Genomic DNA, 27,667 nt, shown 5'->3' with positions numbered 1-27,667 from the left:
GGCTTTGTCTTGGCATCTAAGTATTTTATATTCTTTGCTGTTATTTTTAATGGGATTTCTGTAGAGAAATGTTGATAATTTATGTGGGTTTATTTTATATCCTGCATCTTTGTTAAAATTGTTAATTATTTCAAGTTGCTTTTTTTTTAATTCTCAAGGATTCTCTAAGTATAGAATCAAATTATCTACAGAAATGGATAGTTTTGCTTCCTCAGGGCCTATGTTAATTCCTTTAATTTCTGGTATAATTGGCATCTTTACTTCACCCCTGATCTTATTAGAAAGGCTTCTAGGCTATTCCCTTTACAGGTAACACTTGCTGGTAGTTTTAGATAAATATCACTTATCATTTTAAGTTATTTTAAGATATTTATCATTTATTCCTATACTCTCTGGGGGTCATAATAGGTATGGATATTGTATTTTGTTAAAAGCTTTTTCTGCACTTATTGAAAGACTCATGATTTTGTTGGTTTTGTAACTGATATAGCCAATTATGCTGATAGTTTTGCTTAATATCATCCAAATAGTAATTGACCAAAACAAGATTTGAACATATATCCTTTGTGTCCAAAGTCCATGCTTTTTCCTCCATATCACTCTATTTCTATCTATTTTAAACATTCATTTTCATTTTGTTTGTTTTTATGGATCAATTTTATGACTTTCTAATAGAGGGCAACCAATTTAATAAATAAGCATTTTTAAAGCACCTACTATGGTTTGAGTACTGGGAATTCAAGTACAAAGAGACAATTTCTATTAGGAATTCTGGTGCTAATATATGAATTCAGTATTGGAATTACTATGATTAGTTAAAAATTTGGGATAATAACCTAGTCCCTGTAAAGTTTACTAGTTAATTTCTCCAGTATATGTGTGCATATGTGTGTATATACACACACATATATATATATGTAATATATATATTCATCTCTCAATCTATTAAATATAGCTAGCCTATTTGTTGTTATTAAAGTAGTAGTATTGCTATTAGAATTCCTCTAAAATTCCATAGCATTTTGTTCATTATTCTGTCTCATGACATTTAATTTCATTCTGCTTCATGTCACCATTGTGTTTATGTCTAATTTATTTAGTACTTGGGTCCAATTCCACACAATTATCACAGCATTATATGTTTTCTTCTAATTTTCTGTATTGAATTTTGGCATGCTATTAAATATTTCAATATCTATTGTCTTCTATTATTTTATGCTGAGGAACTTATTTCTACAAATAGACCCTACACTAAGGAAAAGACTGTCTTATGATAATAAAAACAATACCCTTCCAAATTAGGCCCAGCAGAGTAGAAATTATATAATAGCTATTGAATAAATATGTGTTGACTCATTTACTTATACCCAAAAGGTACTTAAAGGGATAGCCACCTGACACAGCTTAGTTCTTGGGCATTCACTTTGATTCTTTCATATATATCCTCTTCAGTGTGAATTCTTTCCAAATAGCACGACAGAAATATACCCTTACATATTAAAGTTCATACAAATAGACTTTTTGGGAGATGTCCACCCCTTGAACTCCCAAAGCAGCACTTCCATTAGTAGGCACAGCTTCAATTTGGCTTGTTGCAGATAGAACTCCCAATAATATAAGGGAATGAAAACTTGAAAAATTACTTGAACACAATTAAGAATTTTGATAGTTTGATTTTCTAAATTTGTTTTTAAAAAGAGAATCTCATTAAATATGATGTTTTAAGAGTTGCTTCTATTACTGGATTTCTTCTTCAATTTATTTTCAAAATACATGAAGTCCTGGAATTAAAAAAAAAAATAAACAAATGAATTCAATTAAACATCTTGCAGAAACATGAAAATCTACTGAAGATTATGAATACTTAGTTTTCTTCACCATCAACCATGGAGACAATGAAATTAATATATTTCTGCTGAAGCATGCTCATTTGTGTCTGAATTATTATAGAAAATGGGAAGGAAAGATGTGCAAAAAATTCCTGGAAGTTTCAATTGATGCAGGATTTATTGAACAAGATAACTTATGGAGAAATAATAGGATAGAGTGGGCAACTATCATTCAATTTTTAGATAAACAAATTAATATGGGAAGTCACAGATTAAAAAAAGAGAGAGAGAGAGAGAACATGAAACAACCCATACTATTGTTTTGGATAACTAACTCTGCCCTAATAAGTCCCCTTTTTCCCAGGGGACTGGGCAAAGATCATGTTCTTTTCTCAGACAGAGTGCTTGGGGAATGCTATGAGGTCAATGACTCATCATGACTTTGGTAATGAGTTGATTGTTTTTAGTCTTGAAAATACAAACTTTAGTTAGACCTGGATGACTTAAAATTCTGATTTCATCAAACACTGGTGATGTTCTAGGCAGACATCTGAACAAGGGGGCTTAATGGAAGTTATAATTAATAACCTTGGGAAAAATAAGGAGATCTGGAATATTTAAATTGGGGGATCAAGTCTATTAAAGACAAGGCTCAGGTGAGGGACATGGTTACTGTTTTACAATTTGAAATGCTATTTTGAAAAGTGATGGTTTTTTTCAAATTAAGGCAGAAAGAATGGATGAGTCATTGGGAAGCACATTTTGGTTTAATATAAAAAAAGAATTGTCAACAATTAAAAGTATCCATAAATGGGATTATGTTATCTTATCAAGTAGTGAGCTCCTAAGTACTGAATCTATTGATAGGCAATGTAGTGTAAATGATTGAGGATGGGTTTGAATATTATCTCAAACACTTTTTAGCTATTTGATTATAACTCAAGTAGTTAATCTTTCAGAGACTCAGTTTCTTAATTTATAAAATGGAATTAATAATATTTGCACTAATAGCTTTTGAGTGCTGTTCTGAAATTACTATGATTATGAAAATAACTGATAATTTTTATTATCAATATTCAGATTGAGATTAGATGATCGCATATTGAAAAAATTATAGAATAATCCCTTAATTTCAGGGAATGTTATGAGATAACAGCTGAAACCCTTTCAATCTCAAACTTAATTTTTTTTTGAAACTTCTTAGCAGTAACTCACATAACCAACCACTGTTACTTCTCTGTATTAGTGATATTTTGACCACAGCTATTATATTTAAATATATAATCCAAACTTCTAAATTCTGAAATAACCAATACAAATGTATTTTGTTTGCTAGTCAAGGACCCAGAAACAGAATGCCAATGGAAATCCATTATTGTTCACAGTGAATTTCAGAGAATTAATTTTTGGGGGGTGTTTTGTTTTTTGCTCTCAAGGCAATTACATTTTGTTGGGAAAGATCATATATGTGTATAAATTTATACAAAAGAATACAAGGCAGCTTAAGGAGGGGAGAGCATTAGCAGCTGGGAAAATCAGGAAAGGCTTCATCAGGCAGTGCTTGATTTGAGCCTTTGCCCCCCCAGTCATCATTTTTATTTATTTTTTATTTTAGTTTTTTTTCACTTAATAGTATTTTTTCAATTTCATATAAAGATATTTTTCCAACATTCATTTTTATAAGATTTTGAGTTTCCATTTTTCCCTTCCCTCTCTTTGCTCCCCTCTCCCTAGAACAGCAAACACTTTGATATAGGCTTAACGTGTACAATCATTTTGAACATATTTTCACATTTAGTCATGTTGTGAAAGACAAATCAAAACAAAAAGGAAAAATCATGAGAAAAAAAGAAAAAAGGTAAAAATAGTATACTACAATGTACATTTGGTCTCCATAGTTCTTAGAATTAATATTGTGGCTGTAACTGGGACACTTGATATTTTAATTGTCTTTTGGTAGACCATTATAATTTAATTATGGGGTCTAGGCAAAACTTGATCATTTGAAAAATGAGTTTTTCTTTTACTTGCTAAAGCTGCATGTCAGAGTATCTTCCCATCCCTTACCCTAAAAATTTTGTGTTTGCTTGCCTTTTATACAATATTTCCCTGCTACTCCTCCCTCCAATATCTCTCCAAAGATATAAATACAGATATAGATATAGATACAGATAAAGATATAGATATAGATAGATGTACAGTAATAGGACCAATTTTTTTCTCTATAGGTCTAGCACCTATACTGTTTCTATTAGGTTATAAACTTTATCTTATTTCATTCATTCCATCATTCTAATTTGTTCAAATTTGGTTATGTTCAATCACAAACTTGAAAAACATACTATCTGTGTCTTTATTTAGGGCAGCTAGTGGGTACAATAGAAAGAACACTAAACATGCATTCTAAAAGACCTGAGGTTCAAGTCTAGTTTCAGACACTGAATGCAATGAAAATAATGATTGCATCAACTTCTCAAGGTTTTTGTAAAGATAAAAGAAATTGCAAAGCCCTTTGTAACCCTTAAATCTCTATATTGATGTGAACTATGATTAAGTTATGAAGTAAAATACTGAAGAACAGCAGACTATTCCCCTGCAGCCCTTTCTCTGAGTAACCAATAGTTGAGTTTTGGTGCCAGCCTTCCTCAAGTTCTCACATCTACCTAATAGTTCTGTTACCTTGCCTATTTTATTCAAGCTTGACCTTAAGAAGAGCACAAGATAATTTATCAAATGTCAACTCAGGGAAAATCTAGGTAAAAAAGTATTTAATAGTTAACTGAAATTAAATGAGCCTAAATAATGTCAAAATTCCAAAATCTCTATTTTCTAGCTAATTATAACAATAGATAACATTTATATATTGATTTCAGATTTATAAAGTGATTTACACATTCAAATTATTATCATAATAATCTTATGAGATAGAAGCAATTATTATCCCTACTTTAAAATGTGTAGTCTGAGGCAGACAAAAATTATATAATTTATCCAGGGTCATACATTCAGTAACTGGCTGAGACAAAATTTGAATTCAGTTCTAAGTCAAACATTATCTACTATGACATCTAGTTTCCAATGCTTGAATTACACAACACACATTTCCATCATTAACTACTTTGGACAATTTAATATCAGCTGATTAAAGAGACTATCTTAAGATGTATCCAATCCAAATTGAGTGGATGCTGTGCAGTTTGGGAGTAACTGAACAAATAGTGGTATATGAATATAATAGGATATTATGATTCAAGAGTTATATGATGATCAACTGTGATCAGCTTGGCTCTTTTCAACAATGCAGTGATTCAAGACAATTCTGGGTTGAAAAGTACCATTCACATCCAGAGAGAAATAAGTATGAAGATTCAATGTGGATCAAAGCATAGTAGTTTCACCTTGTTTACTTAGTTGCTTTTTTTTCCCTTTCTCATGTTTTATTTTTCTCTTTTGATCTGATTTTTTTACATAGCATGATGAATATGGAAATATGTTTTGAAGAATTACACACATTTACCCTATATCAGATTGCTTGCTGTCTTGGGGAGGGAGAAAAATTTGGAACACAAGATTTTACAAAGGTAAATGTTGAAAACTATCTTTGCATGTATTTAGAAAAATACCATAAAAAGAATATACATTGTCATTATCAAAGAATACATGAATAGAAATACATGACACATAATATAACTTACAAGTAAGGTACTTACAATAAGGAAGCAAGCACTCAAAATCAATGCTTTCATTTTTACATCATCTAATTCAAAATGAATCTCATAGCTGTCAGCAGTGATGTTGGTTAAAGCACCAGGCCACTCTCTAATAATAGTCCCCACGGTCTCTTGATGAAGTGACTTTACCTTTAACGAAAGTATTCCAGTAATAAAAAGTTATAGTCTTCTGAGAAATAATGTCTAAAAGTTTCTATTTTAAGATATTTTAGGTATATTGCAAAATGTTAATAGTTTACTTTAAAAATAAGAGTGCTAATAAACAGTATTTCAAGAAACCCTTTTCTAATGTTTATATCATAAAGCTTCTAGCATTTTTTTAAAGTTTCTGGCTTTTTTGAAGCTCTTTCTTCAGGATGCTGGACAGTGAGCTGGAAGTCCTCATAGGAATTCAGATCTAGAACTGGAAGGGACCTTAAAGGTTATCAGATCAAACTCCTTATTTTATAAATAAGAAAACTGAGGCCCATAATCATTGTTCAAAGTTGGCCAGCAATGAGTTAATTTGAACCCATGCATTCCTGACTCTTGTTTAACACTCTATCCATGGATACAGGAGCCAGTCTAGAAGTCAGGAAGAAATCTCTGTTTCATACTGGCTGTGAGGTTTTGGAAATGACACTGAGAGATGTTTTAAGATCAGCTGTATGAAGTCAAGACTAGCAATTTCATTGCTCTGGATTCTGATTTTTTTTCCATTTCTCCCTACATCATTATGTTCAATAATTACTCATGTAATTGATTACTTCTTTAAATTGTCTCAAAGTCTAGAAGATTACTGCCAAACACATATTATAAAGGCAAAAATTGAAATTGGGAGAAATTGGGAATAATGACTTGACTTGGAAATTTATATTCACCTAGTTTTTATGCCAGGTCTTTAGTCTAATTCTGATCTTTAATATATTAACATATATAGGGTTTTCTTGGCAAAAGTCCTGGCATAATTTGCTATTTTCTTCACTATTACAGATGAGGAAATTAAGGCAAACAGTCAAGTCACTTGCCCAATATCATACAGCTAGCAATTGACTAAAGCTGAATTTGAACGCAGGTTTTCCTGATTCCAGGTTAGAGATTATTTTTTTTTAAGAATCAGACTATTGACTATTTTTCACTACCATCCATCCCTTCTTGTAGTTTTGCAGATCCCAGCTACTTACCCAAATTTCTGCTCCTTGTGACCTATGTTTTAGTGCAGCAATCACTATTTTCCCATATATGCTGACTTTTAACCAACTTACAATGTTTTTCCTAATTCTTAATGCATTTTTGAAAGTTTTGGTTAGCTCAGATAATTTCTTTTATTTTATTCTTTTTAGTTTTTATAGTAGCTTCCTTTTAAAAGTAAATTATTTTTTAAAGTTTCTAAGTAAAGAAGACATTTACTAAGTAGATTAAGTGGTCAACAGATGAGATTTTTTTAAAAAATTGTAAACTAATGACCACAGCAAAATAAAACTCAAATAAGTTATAGTAAGAAGAATACAAGTAAGAACAACCCTTTCCCCCCAAAAAATGGCCAACCCCACAAAATGGGAACAGCCAGTATTGGAGGGATGATGAGAAGAAAGGCTTATTGCTAAGCATTTAATTGAACTCTGAAATGATTTCTGATCAACCTTTCTGGAAATCTATTAGAAATTAGTTGAGGGGAAAAAAACGAAAACAAAAAGCTAAGTACTCCCTAGCATTTGATTTAGTAATCCTACTATATGCTATATAATAGCAAAAGAAAGCCATAGGAAAAAAAAGTAAAATATAGGTCAAAATATTAATAGCATATCTCTTTATAGTTTAAAAAAAAGCACTTAAGAGAAAAATATGTGCCCATTGCTTCAGAAATTAAAATGAAGTATAAGAACATGTTGTATTGTGGTAAGATACAATGAACATGAGGAAGTAAGGAAAATAGGAGATTTTATGAATAGATGATGAATAAAATAATTAAACCTAAGAGAACATTCACAGCAAGTAAAAGCTGGCAAATGAAATGATAACTAAAAGGTAGTTAAATTCTGAATACCTGAAAAACCAACAAAGGACCTAGAGGATAAATGGTGAACAAACTTTCTACCCATGATAGATAATTATGGGGCAGACAGGTATATACCTTATCAGAAGAGTTACTGTGTGGAAAGATTTTGCTCAACTTTCTTTGCCATAAGGGAGATTTCAGATCATAAAGGCTGAGATTACAGGAATGTAATGTAATGAGAAAAGACATTATTAATTTTTTTAATTTAAAAATGCTACATTCTTGTGGAAATGTATCTATTAGAAGGAAATGCATCTTTATTTAACCAATTCTATCAATGGCATTACAAAAGTGTGAAAAAGTCTGATCAAGAAAGATATCTTGAAGAGTTACTTAATGGACTGAAGTGATGATTCCCCATCCTGGTTATTATCTAAAACTAAACTTGATAGGAGTTACTGAGAAACACTGGTGACATTATTCGCCTAGGGTCACATAGTGATTATAAGGCAGATTCATGATTGAATTTAGATTTACCAGAAACAACCACCTCTTTATTGTCTCTACCCAACACAATTTTTCAAGTACCAGTTCTTCTTAAGTTGTGGTATTTTAAATTCCCTATTAACAACAACAACAAAATAATTATCTAAAGCACTCAAGTCAATTAGACAAAGGATTGTCATTAAGCCAAGAAATGAATTCCACAAATATCATTAAAGATCTCTTACTTTAAAAATGGTATTTGAGCAACAGCAAAAACAACTTGAAGTGATATTCATCAAATGGTCTTTCCTTTCATTTTCAATTCTGAATTTTCCCTGGCAAAAGCTTCCATTTTGTCGTACATAGCCAATAACTGAGCCAGGGGGTGACTCAACCTCGAGCTTAGAAAAGAAAAATTAGTTGGAAGATACATTAAACAATTTTCACATACTTCATGCATCTTTTGGAACAATAAAAATCCTTACCTATAAAGACAATAGGAAAAATGTGCTAGAAGAGAATTGACAGTATTAGTAATATTTCTCATGTTTTATTTTCCCATTTGATCTGATTTTTTACACAGCATGATGAATATGGAAATATGTTTAGAAGAATTACAAATATTTAGCCTTTATCAGATTGTTTACTATCTTGGAGAGGGGGAAGAAAGAGGAGAGGGAGAAAAAATTTGTAGTCTCCAGTTATCTTACAGTTATAGTTTTGATTAAGGCTTTTAATCTGGCGAGAATTCTATCCCTAATCATTTCAGACTGCCTCAGTTATCACAGATGGCATATTAGATACTTGTAAATGTTTACATCAGATCTATGGTAAAGATTATTACTATTTGCTGAGAATTCTATGCACACAGGCCCCGATTGCCATAGTGACAAAGAATAGCAATGAGAATCTGTTCACTTGAAAGATATTCACACAAAATAACTTTTGCAGTGAGGTGAATCAGAAGTCCATGCTTTAAGATCCATCCCACTCACCTCCTGTGCCATTGAATCACAACAACAACAGCAGCAGCACCAACAACAGCTGAATTTATAAGGTCTATGAATGTTCATTACTTCATGGTCCATAGAATCAGTAACCTTCAAGGTAAAAGGTCGAGAAGATTTATAACGGTTCCTGGTAATGTCATCTGTGTCTTCAGTTACAAAATAGATCATTTGTCCAGAATCGTTTTTAACTTCATATCTGTTGTTTGTTTCAAAACCAGTCAAAACTGAAAAGAAAGGATGAAAAGGACCTTGTTACTTAATGTTAAATTTTATTACTATGAATACTCATAGAATATTAATAAAACATAATTCATTTAGCTAATAATGAGATTTTCCAAAGTTTTATATAATTATATAATCACCTCATTTGATCTTCACAACAATCATGAGAGATAATCACTACACAGATCATTTCTCCTAAGCCTGAGAACAATTTAATTATTTGCCCATGATCACATGCTAATAAGAATCAGAAGCAGAATTTAAACTCGGGTCTTCTAGATTCTGATCTCACATTTTATCTACTATAGCATCAAACTTAATAACTTTCATATTATATATAAAAAGAAACTACTTTTGTTTTGTGTAACATGCGTTATTGTTACTTGCCCAAGGTCACGTGCTAATAAGAATTAGAAGTAAAATTTGAACTCAGGTCTTCTAGATTACAAGTCTCACAGTTTATCCAATATACTACCAAACAAGCTAAATAACATTCATGTTTTACATAAAAAGAAATTACTTTTGTTTTGTGTAATATAGGCTATTAATTCATCTCAAAAGTATTAAGAATCAACTATACTGTATGAGGGCAAGATAATGCTGACCTCAGACCCAGGAAGATATGGATTTTAGAAAAACCTGGATTTAAATATCACTTCTGTTACTTACTATGTGACTCTAGGCAAGTCCACATGTGTCAAATACTGGCCAATGGACTACGTCAATCCTGATGTGACTTGAACCAGATTAAAATGTTAATTGATAAATACTTAATAAAATCAATAAAAATACAAGATAACAAATAGCATTTCATTTTAAAATTTAAGGCAATGATTGGCCTGTAGGGATCCTTATGTTCCAGTTTAATGGATCCTATTTCAATCTGAGTTTAAGTTAACAGTTATCCCTTTCATATTGTGACTTTCCCCATCATGGATCCAATATATTGTGAGTCAGCATAAGAAACCAAATGATTATTTTGGAGCAGTTTTGTAGAAGCTGCAGGCAAAGGCCATCAGATAACACAGAGAAAGATTAGATTAAAAGTATATAAAATTTTATGCTTAAAATACATACAATCTTTGTATAGTATTGTACATCAAGATATTTTATCTTTTAATATCATGGTAATATAGACTTATTCTCTGGTATGAAGGGAGAGCCAAAAAATTGTACTTGGATTTTCTAGACAATGGAGGTGTGGCACCCCACATCCATGATGTGGAATGGATAACCATATTGCCTAGAGCTAAAGGCACTAAGACTAAATCACAAAAGATTGTTCACCTCATTGGCAGAAGGAGTTTTCTCATTGAAGAACTCTCTTATATGACTTCCTAAACCAGAAACATCCAGTTCCTACCAACATTAGGTTTTGGGGAGAACTACAAACTCCACTACACTCCCAAATTTTGTTTCCTACTATTGTTAAAAAAAAAAAAAAGAATAAAAAAAAAAAGAGTGAGCAAAAGAAAGGAAGAAGGAAAGACAGGGAAGTGAGAAGAAGAGAGAGAAATAGAGATTCATAGAAATATAAACAAAGAGAAAGGAGGGAAGAAAAAAGTAAGGAAGGAAAGAAGTGAGGGAGGAAAGAAGGGAGCTAGAAAAAGAAGGGAAAAGGAAGGGAATGTAGGAAGGAAGGAAGGAAGGAAGGAAGGAAGGAAGGAAGGAAGGAAGGAAGGAAGGAAGGAAGGAAGGAAGGAAGGAAGGAAGGAAGGAAGGAAGGAAGGACATGGAGGGAAGGACATGGAAGGAAGAAAGAAAAGGAACAAAAACAGTTCCACAAAATTAATATTTCTACGTGGGTGTTATGTGAAAATATGTGAACTATTACAGAATTATATACCCCCACCTCTACAGTGAAGAAAGGTGTTATGGGCCAGAACTCTGACTAGAAACAAAGGATTCTTACAAAGTACTAAGTCAGTGGAATTGATAGAGAGAATAGTTATCTAATTTAGCATGGTTCAGTGTGATTGATTTAATCCTACAAGGAAATGTTAGGGGCCAGAACTTAAAACAAGGTACTAAGTGGAATTGAGACAATGGTTAAATCTAATTTAGCACTGATTTAATCCCACAACAAATAATGGTTTCCTAGTGATATAATGATTGGTGTATACTCAGTATGGGGCATATAAGGAGAAGCTTTCAGGGCCAGAGGCTGAGTCAGATTCATTCCATCTTCCACCTTTGTGGTGGCTGAAGGTTGGAGCACAAACCTTTGGATTCAGAGAGATTCAGAGGGCAGAGAAGGAGGCAGGAGCTCAAGCTCTGAGAACCAAGGAGAGAGATAGATCTCTAAGAAAACTAGCTGGGCCCCAAGTGAAGGAGATAACACTTTGAAGGACACAATAAAGGAATTGGACTTTAGTCCCTGGCTACTCCCTGGCTACTTGTGTGGTGATTACTGAACTGAAATGAAGGCTACTCCCAGAGACCCCCAAGAAAACCTCAACAGAGAACATTATATTTTAAAGAGAACATTACAGAAAGGAGGTGCATTTCTCACCTCTTCTTTGTGACCACTTCTTGGTCTTTATAATTATATAGTGTTCAATTGTATCTTATTGTTTTTATGTAAATTCCTTGTCTTTTTGAATATTATTTTTTCTGATTATGATTATTTATTTAAATTCTTTTTCTAAAGTCCTCCTTCTTTATGTCTCTCAAAGCAAATAAAGAACTGAATTATTTGAGTCTGCAAGATTTTTGCCTGATTCAAGCCACGTGTTTTTTTTTTCTGAGTCCAGATCACACAGCTAGTAAATGTTAAGTGTCTGAGATGCTCTATCCATTATGCCAGTTAGCTACACCTCAAACCATGTTTTCTATTGAAAAATATACATACTTTCCAGAAGTTCAATTTGTTGATGAACTCGTATAGTCTTGATCTGTTTTAAAACAAAATGAGGATAAAATAAATTGTTTACTATGACTATCATGATTAGGATAAGGATGACTAGAACACCACTAATGCTACTATATTATAAATGTAAGATGATGATGAGAAAATGAGGCAAATATTCAAAACAGACAAATATTGCCAGCCATTTTAGGATGCACAATACACTATTCTGCCAGAAAATATCTTTAGTAAATCTTTTAATTAAATGAAACAACTTCATGGATAGAAGGTCTCAAGAGACTCACTTATTGAAAATGTCCAGTCTAAACATATATAGTGTTCAATTTTTTTCAATTTAATATCACTTAAAAATTTACATACTATAAAATAAAATTTATATTTTTATTTCATAGTATGTAAATTTTAAGTGATATTAAATTTAAAGAAATTATAAACTTTTATTCATAAAGGACTTTTCTAAGAAAGCTATATTGAACAAATACAAAATACAGTTCTTTTCAATTTCTTTTTTTTCAAACTTGCTATTTCTTTTATTCTGAACTTAAGAAATCAAACAAGCATTTCCATAAAATAGTAGAATAGGGGTGAAAAGATTATTGCAAATAAAACTGCAAATGAATTATGTACAACTTTCTATTCCTTTTAAATATATAATAAAATTATCATGAAACCACCTTTTGACCAATATTTTTCTCCTCTCCCCCAAGGGAGAAATTTCTACTATTAGAAACAAGTGAGTGTGTGTGTGTGTGTGTGTGTGTGTGTGTGTGTGTGTGTGTGTGTGTGTGTGTGTGTGCGCATGCACGGGTACACACATATATTTATATAACAAAATCATTCTATATATCTTTCTATGTAGAAGTTCTTTCTCTAGCTTGACACAACATCTTCTTTCAAGTGTTATTCATAGTCAATTTGGGTATTTATAATAGTCACTCAAAGCTGGTTAAAAAATATTATTGTTAATGTATATAATGTTCTCTTGGTTCTGCTCATTTTATCCTCCCCTATTTAAATTTCTTGGCTGCATTTGAGGGGATTATTGAAACTGAACTGAAACAAAGGCTGCCCCCAGAAGCTCCCCAAGACATCTGCTTCAAGAGAACGGTTATATTTTAGAGAAAAGAACATACAGCATACCCAATTCACTGGTTTAGACATTGCTTTGCTATATTGATTTTGATATGTTGTCTAATTATGGTCATTCTCTTTAATGAAGTTATTGATTGTTTTTATGACTTGTTCTGTAACCCACTCATTCTTTAATTAAATTTTTTAATCTCCAAGTAGTTTTAAATGTTTCTGTGGCCCCTTGTTAAAGATAATTTTATTGCTTTGTGCTCTGAACAATATATTTTTAATATTCTTTTTTTTAACTATAATATTTTTATATCTTAATATATGGTCAATAAAAAAGTCACCATGAACCACTGAAAAAGGTAATTATTTTTAGATATGTATCACATCTAACTTCTCTAAAATTCCATTTACTTCCTTGACTTTTTTGTTGTTGTTGTTATTTCTATCTAGTTTTGAGAGGGGAAGGTTAAAGTCTCCTATTGTTATAAGTATTACTAACTATCTCCATCTGCAATTTATTTAATTTTCTTTAATTCACATGCTGAAATGTTTGGTTAATATAATTTTAATATTGATACTATTTCTAATCACATCAATTTTAATCAACTCAATTCAGTTTAATGCAATTCAACTCACGTACATTGGGTATTTACTACCTATTTTATACTGAGATAGTTATTGAAGATAAAATGATAAAAACAAAATAGTCATGCCCTTTAAGAGCTTACATTCCATAGTAAAATTATTTTTTTAAGTTGCATATATTGGCCAAGCTTTAATTGCAGGGCTTGATTCTTCTAGGTTCTTCAGCTAGAGTCTATGAACTTATTTTTTAAATAAATATTTCAATATGGTTTGTTTCTTTTATAATCCTATGTATTTTATTCTACTTGCTTAAAAAAAATAAAAAAAAAAGGTTCTGAGAAAGAGTCCATAGTCTTCTCTAGAGTTTCCAAGTGGTCCATGAATCACAAAAAGATTAAGAACTTCATTAGAACAACTAACACTTCCTATAAATAATATGTTTTGCTCCAAAATGATTCCTTCCTTGTAGAAATTTGTTTAGTTCAGTAACATCCTGACATGGTAATATCTAACTATCTCAGCTATCTTTTACTTTTTCGTCTTCTTTCTTTCCTTTTTTCTTCCTTCCTTCCTTCCTTTCATTTCTCCTAGCAATATTATATAGTTAAGTCAAAGGGCATATATTGTTTAGTAATATTTTGTGTACAATTTCAAATTGTTTCCTATCTTTATTTTCATCTCTTTCCGGAGCAGCTGTCTGTATGTTGCACTGTGATAGATCTTTAAGGAAATAAAGAAAAAATCAAAACAGTCTCTACCATTATGATATCTTTGAGGGGATGGGAGTGGTATGATGAGTCAGTGCCTCAAGCAACATTCAAATAATGTTAATAATAATATAGTAATTATACCCTAATATAAAATTACAGTGAAAGTATATTTTTATACTTCTAGAGGGCAATTCCTCATTATTGCCTACACTGATGACATCAAAATTCTGCATATAAATATGTACATATATATATATATGTATTTAACACACATATTGTGTTATATATGTATATCCATATCTCTGTATATATAGGTGCTTGTGCACATGCACATGCACCCATGCATTTACATACCCCTGTACATACATATACCTATATGTATGTATGCATGCATGCTGTACAACCATAGCTTGCAATGAGAATTAAATGAATTGGGGCTGAGAAAAGATTTTTACCTGCTGTAGATATTCCAGCCCAGGTGGGCAGTTAGCTAATGGCACTGGTGCAGGCATCCATGATATTTGGTTTTCTTGAAAATTATTTGGAGCTTGAGATCCATTACGTGGAATGTATATGGGGAAGCTTACGGGCTGAGTTTGGATTGGCAATCCATAAGGTCTGTGTCCTTTATAGCCTGTATATGAGCAAATGGAATCATTAAGAGTTACCTAATATTAATTGATGTCTATACTTTATTTGAAATGCCCACATTATTTACCATAACCAATTTGATCATGTTAAAATTAAAGCCAAGGTGAGCCAACACATGTGAACACAGCTGCAAGCAAATCCTCAAAAAAAGCAAATTGAACCCAAATGAATTCCGGGAAAAGCCAAACAAAGAGAAGGAATAGAAGAAAAAATTTGGAAAATAAATGAGAATGGAGAAAGAAAATTATTAAAAGAGGATAACAACTTGGTAAAAGTTATTAAGGTAAATCTCTCTGTTCCTGGGATCCATCTTCCTTCTTAGTCATTTCTTTCCAGAACTTCCAGTTTGAGGAGAAGCCCCTAGCCTATACATCTCTATTCCTTTATTCTTTCTGGGCCCTACTTTTGTCTCTCTAAAGTTTTTTCTTTCCAATTCTCCTGCCTGCCTGCATCCATCCCCACCCCACCCCTCAACTTTTTCTACTATGCTTTTTTTTTTTTTTAATGTATTCTCTTCTCCAATTTGAATATAAGCTCTTCAAAAGGAAGGACTGTCTTTTTTCTACCTGTATCCTCACCACTTAGCATAGTACCTGGCTCATAGTTGTAATTCAATAAATACTTATTGATTTACTATCAGATATTTATCAATGATATCTGAAACAAAGATTTTCTCCCCTCTTACTCCATTTACTAATCCTCATTGATTTTGTTTGTGCAAAACTATTTTTTTAATCCAAATTGTCTGTTTTATGCTTGAAAATTACCTTTATTTCTTTTGGTTAAAGATTCTCACTGTAGAATAGGATCTGTTTGTACAAAAATATTTATAGTAGCTTTTTTAGCAGCAGCTAAGAATTGGAAATTCTATCTGTAATGTTCGTGCTAGCTTTCTGGAGGACCTCCAGATAGGCCTTGATTTTATTAGGATAGTCACCAGGAGGATGGACAGGAATAGAGTCTGAAGTCTTTATTGTCTCCTTCACCATCTGTGTTTGTCACAGTCTCAGTCTTCCACAGTCTCCTCCAGCAGTCTGACTCTCATAGTCTGACTCAGTCTGACTCTTAGTGCAGGAGACAGAAGAGTCACCAGGAGGATGGTCAAAGATAGAATATTTCATTTCCAGTCCTTCTCAGCCCTTATATATATTAGTACAATTACATCATTACAGCATACTGAATATGTGAGAAACTAGAGAACCACTACATCATCATACTAAGTATACATGTGAACTAGAGAACCTCATCATCGATTCAATTGCATTAACACCTTGTTTCAAGCATAATTCTCCAGAGTTCTGGCCCTCTACACTATCCATACCCAGAGAAAGAACTGATTTAAGTCTGAATACTTATTGAAGCATTTTCTCTCTCTCTCTCTCTCTCTCTCTCTCTCTCTCTCTCTCTCTCTCTCTCTCTCTCTCTCTCTCTCTCTCTCTCTCTTGTCTTCTCTCTATTTTTCTCTCTCTCTATTTTTCTCTCTCATCCATCTGTCTTTTAAGTTAGGAGTTCTATTATTTCTTTCAAACATGACTTTTATAGAAATATTTTGTATAACTTCATATTCATTTTCTTAAAGGGGCTGGAGCTAGGAGAGAATCTGGAACCCAAAAAGTTTTTAAAAATAAATGTAAAGAAAAAATTTAAATGTAACTGGGGAAAATATTTTAAAAAATAAATGATAAGTAGTATGATTTCATTAAAACCTGAAAAGACTTACATGAACTGATGTAAAATGAAATGAGCAGAACCTTGTACACAGTAAAGTCAGTATTATATAATAAAGAACTGTGAATGATTTGATTCTTCTCAGCCATGTAACAATCTAAGATGGTCCCAAAGGATTTATAATGCAGCATGGCATCCAGCTCCAGAGAAATAACTGATATTGTCTGAATACAGATTCAAGAATACTATGTCTAGCCATCTGTCTCTCTCTTCACATTTTTAGTTCGTTTTCTTGTACAGAATGACTAATATGAAATTGTATCACGTGATTTCACATGTAGAATCAATATCTGATTGTTCACTATCTCAGGGAATGGGCAAGGGAAGGAGGGAGAAAGAATTTGGAACTTTAAACTTAAAAAAAATTGTTTTAACATGTAATATTAAGAAAAATAAATATTATTTAACAAAGAATTGTCCCCTAAACCATTTCTTTTGTGAAAAGCATAGTAACAATGACAAAAATAATAGCTAACAGTTACATAGTGCTTGAAAGTTTAAGAAATATTTAAGTATAATCACAAAACTAATAAGTATCTAAGGGTAGATTTGATGGGGGTTGAGGTCCCTTTAAGATTCCTTTCTAATTGCCCAACCCATGGCTGACCTTGATTCACAAATCCCCACTATCAGCTCAGCTTCCCCCAGCCCTCACCTGATCTGAGCTAACTGCAAAGCTTACCACGAACTGGGAACTGCCCACAATCTTTTGGGTATAAAGAGGTGAACCAGAACGCCATCATTGCAGGAGCCCTCCCAGCCAGCACATGGTATCCTTCCAGCCATGTAAGGTTCCTGCCCGCCCAGTGGCCACCTTTGGCTCTGGCGTCTTTCTAACTGAGCTTCACTTCCAAATTTCTACAATAAACCTTTTATTTATCAATCTAGATTTTCGGGCCGGTAAATTCATTTTACAAGGGACACTGTGCCTCATGAGATTATCTTACTAGCTATGCGCTGAGAAATGGGGTTCCCCCTTTCCTTTCCCTCATTAGATTCATGCTCAGATTTTCCCAATTTTTAGGTGTAGCATTTTCTCTACTATACCACATATCTCCCTCCAGTTACCAGGTTCGGTTCTCTACTTTAAAAAAAAAAAATTAATGATGTAATCTTTTATATTGTAATTTATATTGTGATTGTGTTAACTGGAAGATGTTAGTCTAATTCTCATTTTGGCCCATCAAAATTTTGAATTTCCAACAATTCTTTTCAAATAAGAAGTCCTCCCAAGTTTTTGTTGTTGTTGTTGTTGTTTTGTTTTGTTTTTTTGTTCTTTAGACAATATAATTTTTTTAAAAAGATAATCTAATTGGATCATAGTGATTCATTGACAATGATCAACAATACAATGACAATAGTGTGGTGAGAAACCTTGATCATGAATGCTAAAAGTGAACCAAGGGGGGAAATAAGATACATTTCTAAAGTCTGAACACACCTGGTTGACCAGAAGGATGGTAGGGAGGAGGGTCATCAGGTCTTGGATTGGATGATTTTTCTCTATCTATAGGTGCAGCAGGAGCTGTGAGGTTAGAAGGGGAAAAACATAATTATAAAAGAGAATATTATTCTATACTCAAAATATTTGGGGACTTTTTAACTCTAAAATACTAGAAAAATAGTTTATATGCAGCATATCCGATATTTTTAACTTAAAAGAAATATGCTATTGGATAGGATCACATCCTCTAGATATTTTTAAATGCTGCTTCCACAGAAGCAAACTGAGGTAGAGAACTGAGTAATTCTATGAATCTTATCAGCATAACAAAGCTGTGTCTTGGACAGACTATCAGGAAAATAAATGTGTTTTATTACAACCAGCTAAGAGTTTGTGCCCTATAGCATACAGATTAATCCCTTCCAAATCATTTTATGTTGCATATGAACAAAGAAATAGTTAACACTCTGAGATGTTACTAAGATGGGGCACTTGATGCTTTGCCTTAGGCGTTAACGTTTAGAATACCCAAAAGGGAGGGGAGGGGAGGGGAGGCAGCTAGGTAGCCCAGAGGATAGAGCACCAGTCCTGAAGTCAGGAGGACCTGAATACAAATGTTACCCCATACACTTAACACTTCCTAGCTGTGAGACCCTGGGCAAGTCACTTAACTCCAAATGCCTCAGAGGAAAAAATCAAATGTAAAGACAAAATAATAACAATTTTACTGTAATTCCTTAAAACAGGTGTTTCAAATTGTGAGTATAAATGCATATACTGCAAGCACATATCTATTCACTATAAATTTTCATACGTCTTGTTCTTAAATTATAACATTTTCAGATTACAGAGTCCCTGAGAATTCTTGTAACAAAGTAAAACAATTATGCAAAAGTAACATTAGCATGATACAAATCTTATAATGCATGCAATTCCTGGAGCATACACTGACTTACCTTCCATTTCTCCGACTTATAAACAATTCTGAAATTTAAAAAAATATATATATTTATTTCCCAGAAAAAAAATTCTTAAAAGTCCTTATAACAAATCACTCATACTTTTTTGATTTTTCATTATAAAAAGAAGCTCCGACACAATCCATTAAAATCTATACCATCAATCCAACTTTTTTATGAATATGTACTTCTACAAGTGAATAATTTCATGAATGTGAAGTTAGGGTGATTCAAGCTAGGTCAAACTCACTGTGCTTATTCAAGAAAGCAACCAAGTAAGAATGCCATTTCTGAATATCACCAGCACTATTTCCATAATGGCTAGCATCCTATTGAATCTCAAATGAATAAATCAGTCACAAAGTGTCCTGCCTCATTTCCAAGGTAGCCAAATAGTCTAATAAATGTGTTCCTGCTTCGTGGAGTAGAATTTCCAGGAATCTCAGGAAACATTTGATCTTACAAGTCGCTACTGATCATTGGATCTTTGTTAATTCATATAATAAAAATTTGCAAGAAAGTGATGAGGGAAACCTGCTTCATTGAGGGCATGAGGAAAGGAATCAAAAAGCTAGTCAAAGTGACTCTTTTAAAAAGCAAGTCAAAGTTGATGAGGAGTAAACTGAGGTCTAAACCAAGATGGGTCAGTTCCTTTTCTCTCTCTCCTTCCTTCCCCAAAGTAACCAAGGGCGAGGTTGGCAGCAAATGAATTTGCTACTTAATGCTGTATGGAAACATAGTCTTTATTGATTAGAATGGAAACACTGGAGAGCCAGTGGGCAAAATGGCTGCAAAGTACAAGGCCAATTTTGCAAAGAATAGATTTTTGAGGGCTCTGTTTTATGTAAGAGCACAATCATTCAGATGCAGTGATGTAAGGAGATTCCAGAGAGTGATGTAAATAAGATAAGGATTCTCGTTATCTTCTTGGGGATGGACAGAAGTCTCTTCCAGAAAAGGAATTTCCTGATGGCATTTGGTCTATCTGAGCAGATTAGAATGGGGGCTGTAAAACCATGGCCAGCTCAGATAGCCCAAACTAGTTACAAGATCTGTTTGTATCAAAGGTCCAAGTCCCAAAGGAAGTTGGAGATCAAACAAGGAATATCAAGGGGCTACCGCCCCCAACAAAAGTGACTCTTTTTAAGGTCTCCAGCCTCAGTTTCCCTCATCAAAAGGGGAAAAAATAAAAAATGAAAAACAAAAAATGTGTCAAAAATCCAAGCTTTCTTAACTTCTTGGGTAGTCTTCATCCTATGACAAGCTAACCCTCATTGGTCATTTTAATCCAGTTCAATTCTCTAACTATAGGAAAATAGAAGCAAAGATCACAAAGACACATGTATATATGTGCATGTGTACATATACACATACATACACACATATACATACACATTTTGTATTTGTTTATATATACCAGCTGTATCTGACCAGCATACCTAAGGGTTCCCCTTACTGATAAGCAATATTTTCAAAGTTCTTTATACAAATACAGCATTGTAGTGACATTTCTTTTCTGGACTTCAATTTCTTCATCTATAAAATGTAGTTATTAAAGTAGGAGTTACCCAAAGTCTTTTTATTTTTAACTTTAAAGGTTTAAAGTTATCTAGAAGCAATGATTTTTTATCTATAGTTTATGATTCAAACTATATAGTTGATAAGAGAATCCAACCTACTATAAAGAATTATCTACATCTTTTACTTATTATTTTTAAGTATAGGGCAAATCTAATATACTTCTTAATATCTGTTTTGTTTAAGTCCATAGGGCACAGAATAAGATATATAAGAAATTAATATGTAACTAGAGACATAAAATCTATATTGCTTTACCTAATGAAATTCAGATAGATACAAAAATATAAGCTTTTCTAAACTAATTGATGAATAAAGTCTTCAGAAACAGCATATCACAGTTAAACATGATATCAGTAAGAGAAATTGTAATCTACTGAAATCTTTGCATTCAGTCTTTCATAGCACAATGGAGGTGAAATACACAATGGAGCTGAGAAAGATCAGTGATTTTGCTGAAATCACTTACCAGTGATTAGTTCCTGGTAAGAATTTTTTTTTAATTTAAGCAAAATGCAATATCTCTGCAATTTATCATCTTAAGAGGAGTTATTGAGGAGTACAGAGAGATTTAAGTAAATTGATCAGTGATCAGACAATAAACATAAGTACATATGTGTGTATCCACATATCACCTTTATTAGCTGCTCCCATGTCCCATCAGAGAAATTAAAATCAGCACAAAAGAAACTGCTTTTATTTCCTTTCCCAACTTCCCTCAGGCACCACTTCTTGTTTCTCTTTCACAACTATTGCCCACCTAACAAAGCCAACATAGTTCATTATTCTAACCATCAACCTCACTTACCTGTTTCCCTTTCAGATGGCTTGTTCTCTGGCCAACTGTGCTTCCTGTAATGGCAAGACTACACTCAGCAGTGAAGAAAGGGAAAGAAGGAGGAGCTGGGTAGGGCAGTGGGAGGGAAAAAAAACATGTATATAGAGAGCAAATATAAAAATGAAAAACAAAAGCTCAGAGCAATGACAACAACTTTCCTAGTCATTGCAGTTGGTTTCATTGTGTAGATAAAGAAAAATTACATCTCCAATTTCTTTGCCATGTAGAAATGACAGTGTGCCAAGTATGAAAATAAATGGAAAACTTTAGAAACTAATTAAGTTTATGAAGTTTCTTCAGTTAGTAGCAAAAATATCTACCATGGGCTGAATTTTTTTTAAAAGAAAAAGAAAGGTTATTATAACTCAAATACACACAAAAAGACATATTTGTTGTAAAGATAAAACATAAACTGAGTTTATTTATTGTAAAATAATATTTACAATTTAATTCACACAGCAGAAAATTAACTGGAATCCAACAGAAAGTTACAAGTAAATACTTGTGAATGGCATGACAATTTCAATAGGAACAAAGAAATGAACATATAAAAAAATTGCTCTCAGTTGAGAAAAACTAGCAGATCAGACTCCACCCTTCCTTCCCCACCCCAGACCTCCAGTTGTTCTTTATTATTAGTCGATAGGTCAACAAACATTTATAAAATATGCTAGGAACTCTACTAAATGCCAGGGATCAAAAAAAAAAAATCAAAAGATTGTCCCTCTCTCTCTTAAGGAGCTGCCAATAATTAATATAAACAAGAAAAATAGTGATTTCTCTATAATAAAAGACATAAAAATAAAGTGATTTCTTAAAGCTTTTTTTCCCCTTTTTTTGGAAAAGGGCACTGCAGTCACAATAGCTACCTCAGAGATCAGATAATTAATTTTTTTTCCTGTATTTGTCAATAAATGCTACTTTGTCTTATTTTATTTATATATTTTCCAAACTGCATTAGTGCTTGTAAAATGAATTATGTGTACAGAAAACTTTTCAAAGAACCAACTTTTTTCATAGAAAAAAGACAATATATAGCCCATAATCGTTTTATATACATAGTAGTCACTTTTATCTAAATGCCAACCATAACTTGCATATTGACCTCAAAACAAGCATTCTCTATTCAAAACAGATTTATTATATTTTTGCAAGTCACATATATGATCAAAGAATCATAAATCTAGAGCTAATTTTATCCAATTCCCCATTTTACAGATAGGAAACTAAGGAAGGCCATATTCTATAATTTGAAAAAAAATTATTATAAAGTTGCCCATGTTGTTATAGATCTCACAATTATCAGCACACTTTTTGAGTTAAATTTTTAAAATTCCATCATATTTCCAATTCAGATGTTCCAAAATACTCTTTAAATGAACGTGAAGATCAATTCATCCAATTAATGCCACACTCCTTTTCTTCCAGATTTAGAATCTCCACTTCTTTCAAAAAACATGAAGTCCTAAAATGAAAATCCAAAATATAAGCATTATATTTAGAATTTAATTTTGCTAACTTCAGTTTTTAGATACAGGGGACTTGGAAGAAGACTCTGTCGGAAACAGTACAAAAATTTAGACTTTTTTATTACTGCCACCATTAACTTGGAGATACAAGAATGATGCATATAGGAATTCATTCTCTAGCAAACTTAATTTTTTTTCCCTTCTAGGAAACAATTTAATAAGGCAGGAGAATAAAGGTATCAATTGTTTATGGCTATTGTGTGTCCTTTCCGTTATTTGGCATTTTCTATGGAGTAAAAGAAAAGATTTCCTTTAAAGTAACAATGTTACACGATGTTTATATAGGAAACAAGAAAACTTTTTAATCTACATCAATGGGAATTTAGAAATGTATGAGATTTTGATATTCACAGGAGATCCTCTAAGTGGGTACCAAACTAGACCAAAGAGAGATAGTTTATGGGGTCACCATCAATTTGAGATTAAATCTTGTCTATATAAGCCCAGACTTTGGGGTGCTAAGCCACAGGTAGCATATAGTGCTTATATTAAGTTTGCTAATTGAGTTCTGTTTTACTTCACAATGAGAGAACTTAATTAGTTCTTTAAGAGTTCCATGGACCTTGCCCTTTGCTTCCTCCTCTTCATTCCCCTTCTTCCACTTCACCTAATCTCAGATTCTGTTTTGTTTCCTTAACTTTTACTAATAACATGGCAGACCTTTTCTACCTCTTCATTAGTCTTTCCCTCAAGTAATTTTCTAATTATTATCTTCCATTTTTCCTTCCTCCCTTGTAGATCTCAAATAAATTTGAGTATAGAATTTTGAAGCTTGCTCTTAAAACTACATTTATACAAGGAGTTGGAAAAGTGAGAAGATTACCTGTTTTTCAACCCAAAGTAAGACATGAGATTCTCATTGTAAACTTTGTCTGGACCTTTGAGAAAAATCAACTGGAACTGGGTTAAAATTGTAACTGATAAAGAATCTGGGTAAGCTTCTAAGTAATTTCCTGCTTTTGTAACCTATAGGTTTGATTTGGAGAGGAAACCAAACAGTATGTGGTTTTCCAGCTAGAGAAGAATGACCTCATTGATGGGCTACTTTGTGATTCCCAGAGCTTCTCACAGGTAGTGCCAAATACTTTAAAAGGAAAAAAAAATGCAATTTTAAAAGTTTTTTTTTTCCTTGAGCAGATCAATAAACTATCATTTTTCAGCTTTTGTCCCTTCAAGGTGTGAGGCAAAGTAATGCATTAAGAATATGTTGCATTAAGTAGTGCATTAAGAATGTTAAATTTGAAGTCAGTGACCCTACATTCAATTCTAGGTCTGCCATCTGGGCAAATTAATTAACAGTTTCTGAGACTGAGTTTTTTCATTTGTAAACTGGGGTGAAAGTTTAACTAGATGGCTCCAAAATTGGCTTCCATGGGAAGTAACCTTTTAGGATGCATGAGGGCTGTAACTATAAATCTTTTTTTTTTCTGCCCTCCCTTCAGCTAGAGCTAAAGAACTATAATCTTAACCCTATTCAGTTCTTTTAAGCCCAGCAACTACATTCTTGCTCAAAGTTGGAGATAGGGTTCTAATAAGGTCTTAGGTAATTATGAGTAAAACTTGACAACTGTTGTTTTCTTTTAGGGTCCTACAAGACAGTAGACTACTAAACTTGGACAAAATGACTTAGTAGATAAATGACCCTAGAGATGACACATAATTATTATGTGAACCCACCCAACTCAACTCCTCAATAATCCAGAAAAGTCTCTCCCACTATAAAATGCATAATAAATCCTATTTTGAACTGCATTGGTAGAAGAAATGTCTCATTAGGGATTCCCAACACCACTAAGATCAAGGACCACTTGCCCTGCCTCAAAAAAAAAAAAAAAAGCATCTCACTGTATTCTTAAGGGAGCATTCTGCAGCAATGTCCTAATGACCATTCAATTTGTTTTGTTCTTCCCTCTCTCTTTCAATGGATATGAATTTTTATGACTAGATAGGATAATAAAAATAGAACTTGAAGAAAAGTTCTAGCTAACTTGTCCAACCCCTAGTAACAGGGGGTAAGAATGCTGAGAAGCTAACCAATTTCATAAAGCAAAGAAAAGAATATATGTGTTTATGCACATATATGTGTGTGTGATGGGGAGGAAATATTACTATATATAGAATTAACATAAGAAATTACTACAGCAAAATCGCCCATATAAATCAATGAAAAACAGCTGATTAAGACTTTTATAAAAATATTTTTTGTGGTTTTTAACCAAATAAATGGAATAATACTGGATTTGTAAAAAAAAAGAAAATTCAAATTTCCTTTCTGAGATTCATAATACTTGTGCAGCCTTAAGCAAGTCATCCAGATTCTTTTTCTTGTCTATAAAATAATAAAATTTGGACAGATGACATTTAAGATCTCTTTTGATATTATGTGGTTAAAGGGAATAAGCCAGGAGTCAGAAGCTTAGCTCCTCATTCTTATCATTCTCACCTAACTTCTTTGTTCCTCAGTTACCTCTTCTGTAAAATAAACTAAAGCACCTTTCAAATCTAAACAATAGTAAAATAAAATTATTGTTTCCAATTCCAACTGGCTTGTCTCATGTCTACATATTCCTACCATATGTCCCCATTTCTAGAATATACCTTCCTTCTCCATTATCTCTATTGAATTTTTCTTAAGGCCAAATTTTTAAACGCATAATATTGAATATTATAATAAACAATATTAATATAATAATAAATTTTTTTGGAATTGAATTCTATTTTATTTTCAGTCCCAATTCTCCCCCTAACTCTAACCCCTTCCCCACCCATTGAGAAGTCAAGAAATACAATATCCATTTCATATGTGAAGTCATTTAAAACATATTTCCGAATCTGTCATGGATATGATTATTTCCAATTAATGAAATTAGAGTAAGAAAAATAAAATTATTAATCATGTACTTACAATGAGAAAACAAGCACCCAACATCACAGCCTTCATTTTCACATCAAGGTCTAATGGGAACTGAATTGAAAAGTTATCAGCATCCGTAAACATTTCTTTTATGACTCCTGACCATTGTTTTGTAATTTTTCCAACTGTAGTCTTTTCATTAAGAGATTTTATCTGATAGAGGAAATAAATTATAATCTCAAACATCTTCAACCCAGAATGAGAAAAGATCTTATTGTATTATACCAATAGACATCATAAAGATAATTATCATTTACAAAACAAAGGTATGGTACCTGTCAGTTCAGAAATAAAATAATTTATGCATAAATTGAAATTTTTTCATTTGAGAAAGATTATTTCTATCTGAAGCCAGATTTTCCCGGATAAATCCCTCAATCTTCAAATGTATCTATGATCTCCCTTAATTTAAGGTTCTCTCCATTATTACAAATCCAAGTCTGTCTAGCTTTTGGGATTCCCAGAGGCCTTCTACATTTTCTCCCAACAACCCAAAAGTACTTGTAGAACACCACGGCTATTCATACCCTTCTATTCCTTATACTCATCATGTGACCAGCCCATTTCTTCATATCACACATTTTTTGTAATAGTTTATTTTATTCCTGTTATTCTCTAGAGTTCCTTGATGGTTGTATTATATACTTTAGTATGTGGAGTTAAAGGGCTATTTCTGTTTGGAAAAAATTCTCTAAGATGGCTAAGTTGTACAGTAGAATAGACATGTCTTGGTAGAAGGAATTTCCTTAAATCAGACAGTAAAAACATGAATTAATTTTAAAAATTCCACCTAATCAAATCCTCTCTTTAGCTGAGTATAAGTTTCAACATGGTCCCTAGACTTGTTACCTAAATCACACTCAAAATAAAGGTAGTGGTTGTAGGTGTTCTGTAACTGGTATATTTTCTGTGGCTTTAGCACTGGGAGGTCACATTGGATCAGAAAACATAACCAATAACATTTTGAATTGTTTTTAAATGAGGTATATTACAGATTTTTATTATATTACAGATATATTAGAAGGGTACTATCATTGCTTTAAAAAATATGGGTGGATATTTTATCAAATTCTGAAGTGAGAAAACCTCCTTCCTATTTCTCTTAGATTCAAAATTTATAAGCTATCGTAAAAAGTATAAGAAGGAAAATGAGTCATGTGAAAAGATCTAATGAGACCAGGATTCAAGGGTAAATAAGAGAAAAGCCATTTATTGTTATCCATTCTGAGCAATGTTTAACATTCACTTGTGTGAAGAACATTGAAAATACTGAACTAGTTATTTTAGGGAGAAGCAAAACTAACAACTGAAAATGAGATTACTTTTGACCTCAAGGAGTAGAGATTAAAAGAGAGACCAAAAACATTCCAGAAAAGAACAGATATTAGAAAAATCCATTGTCATGCCCACTAAAAACTGAAGCCAGTATGATTCAATTTGTCACAGTATAATTCTATTCAGAGTTTTACTTTAACAAATACAAATGCACTATTTTCTAGTGCTGAATCTCATGTTCACTCATATAA

The 27,667-nt window shown here is 32.4% G+C and overlaps 2 protein-coding genes across 7 annotated transcripts in view; both read right to left on the bottom strand.

Moving 5' to 3' along the window:
* LOC141561863 (phospholipid scramblase 2-like) overlaps nucleotides 1–18,400 on the bottom strand; it is a 30,387-nt gene extending 11,987 nt beyond the window's left edge. Inside the window, exons 1-6 of the mRNA XM_074301959.1 lie at nucleotides 18,321–18,400; nucleotides 14,956–15,134; nucleotides 12,108–12,150; nucleotides 9,020–9,258; nucleotides 8,270–8,425; nucleotides 5,536–5,689 (exon numbers count right to left, since the gene is read on the bottom strand). Coding sequence (XP_074158060.1) covers nucleotides 5,536–5,689; nucleotides 8,270–8,425; nucleotides 9,020–9,258; nucleotides 12,108–12,150; nucleotides 14,956–15,012 — 649 coding nt within the window. The 5' untranslated portion in view covers nucleotides 15,013–15,134; nucleotides 18,321–18,400. The remainder of the gene's footprint in view (nucleotides 1–5,535; nucleotides 5,690–8,269; nucleotides 8,426–9,019; nucleotides 9,259–12,107; nucleotides 12,151–14,955; nucleotides 15,135–18,320) is intronic.
* A 3,686-nt stretch (nucleotides 18,401–22,086) lies between these two features.
* The window catches only part of LOC141560372 (phospholipid scramblase 1-like), a 59,830-nt gene continuing 54,249 nt past the window's right edge, over nucleotides 22,087–27,667 (bottom strand). For all 6 annotated transcript variants that reach the window (XM_074298387.1, XM_074298390.1, XM_074298386.1 and 3 more), the window contains 2 exons: nucleotides 26,133–26,294; nucleotides 22,087–23,163 (listed from right to left, as the gene is read on the bottom strand). In XM_074298387.1, coding sequence (XP_074154488.1) covers nucleotides 23,101–23,163; nucleotides 26,133–26,294 — 225 coding nt within the window. In that variant the 3' untranslated portion in view covers nucleotides 22,087–23,100. The remainder of the gene's footprint in view (nucleotides 23,164–26,132; nucleotides 26,295–27,667) is intronic.

This window comes from Sminthopsis crassicaudata, chromosome 3, assembly GCF_048593235.1.
Source record: "Sminthopsis crassicaudata isolate SCR6 chromosome 3, ASM4859323v1, whole genome shotgun sequence".
Lineage (NCBI taxonomy): Eukaryota > Metazoa > Chordata > Mammalia > Dasyuromorphia > Dasyuridae > Sminthopsis > Sminthopsis crassicaudata.
This window is presented reverse-complemented; position numbering and strand designations above follow the sequence as displayed.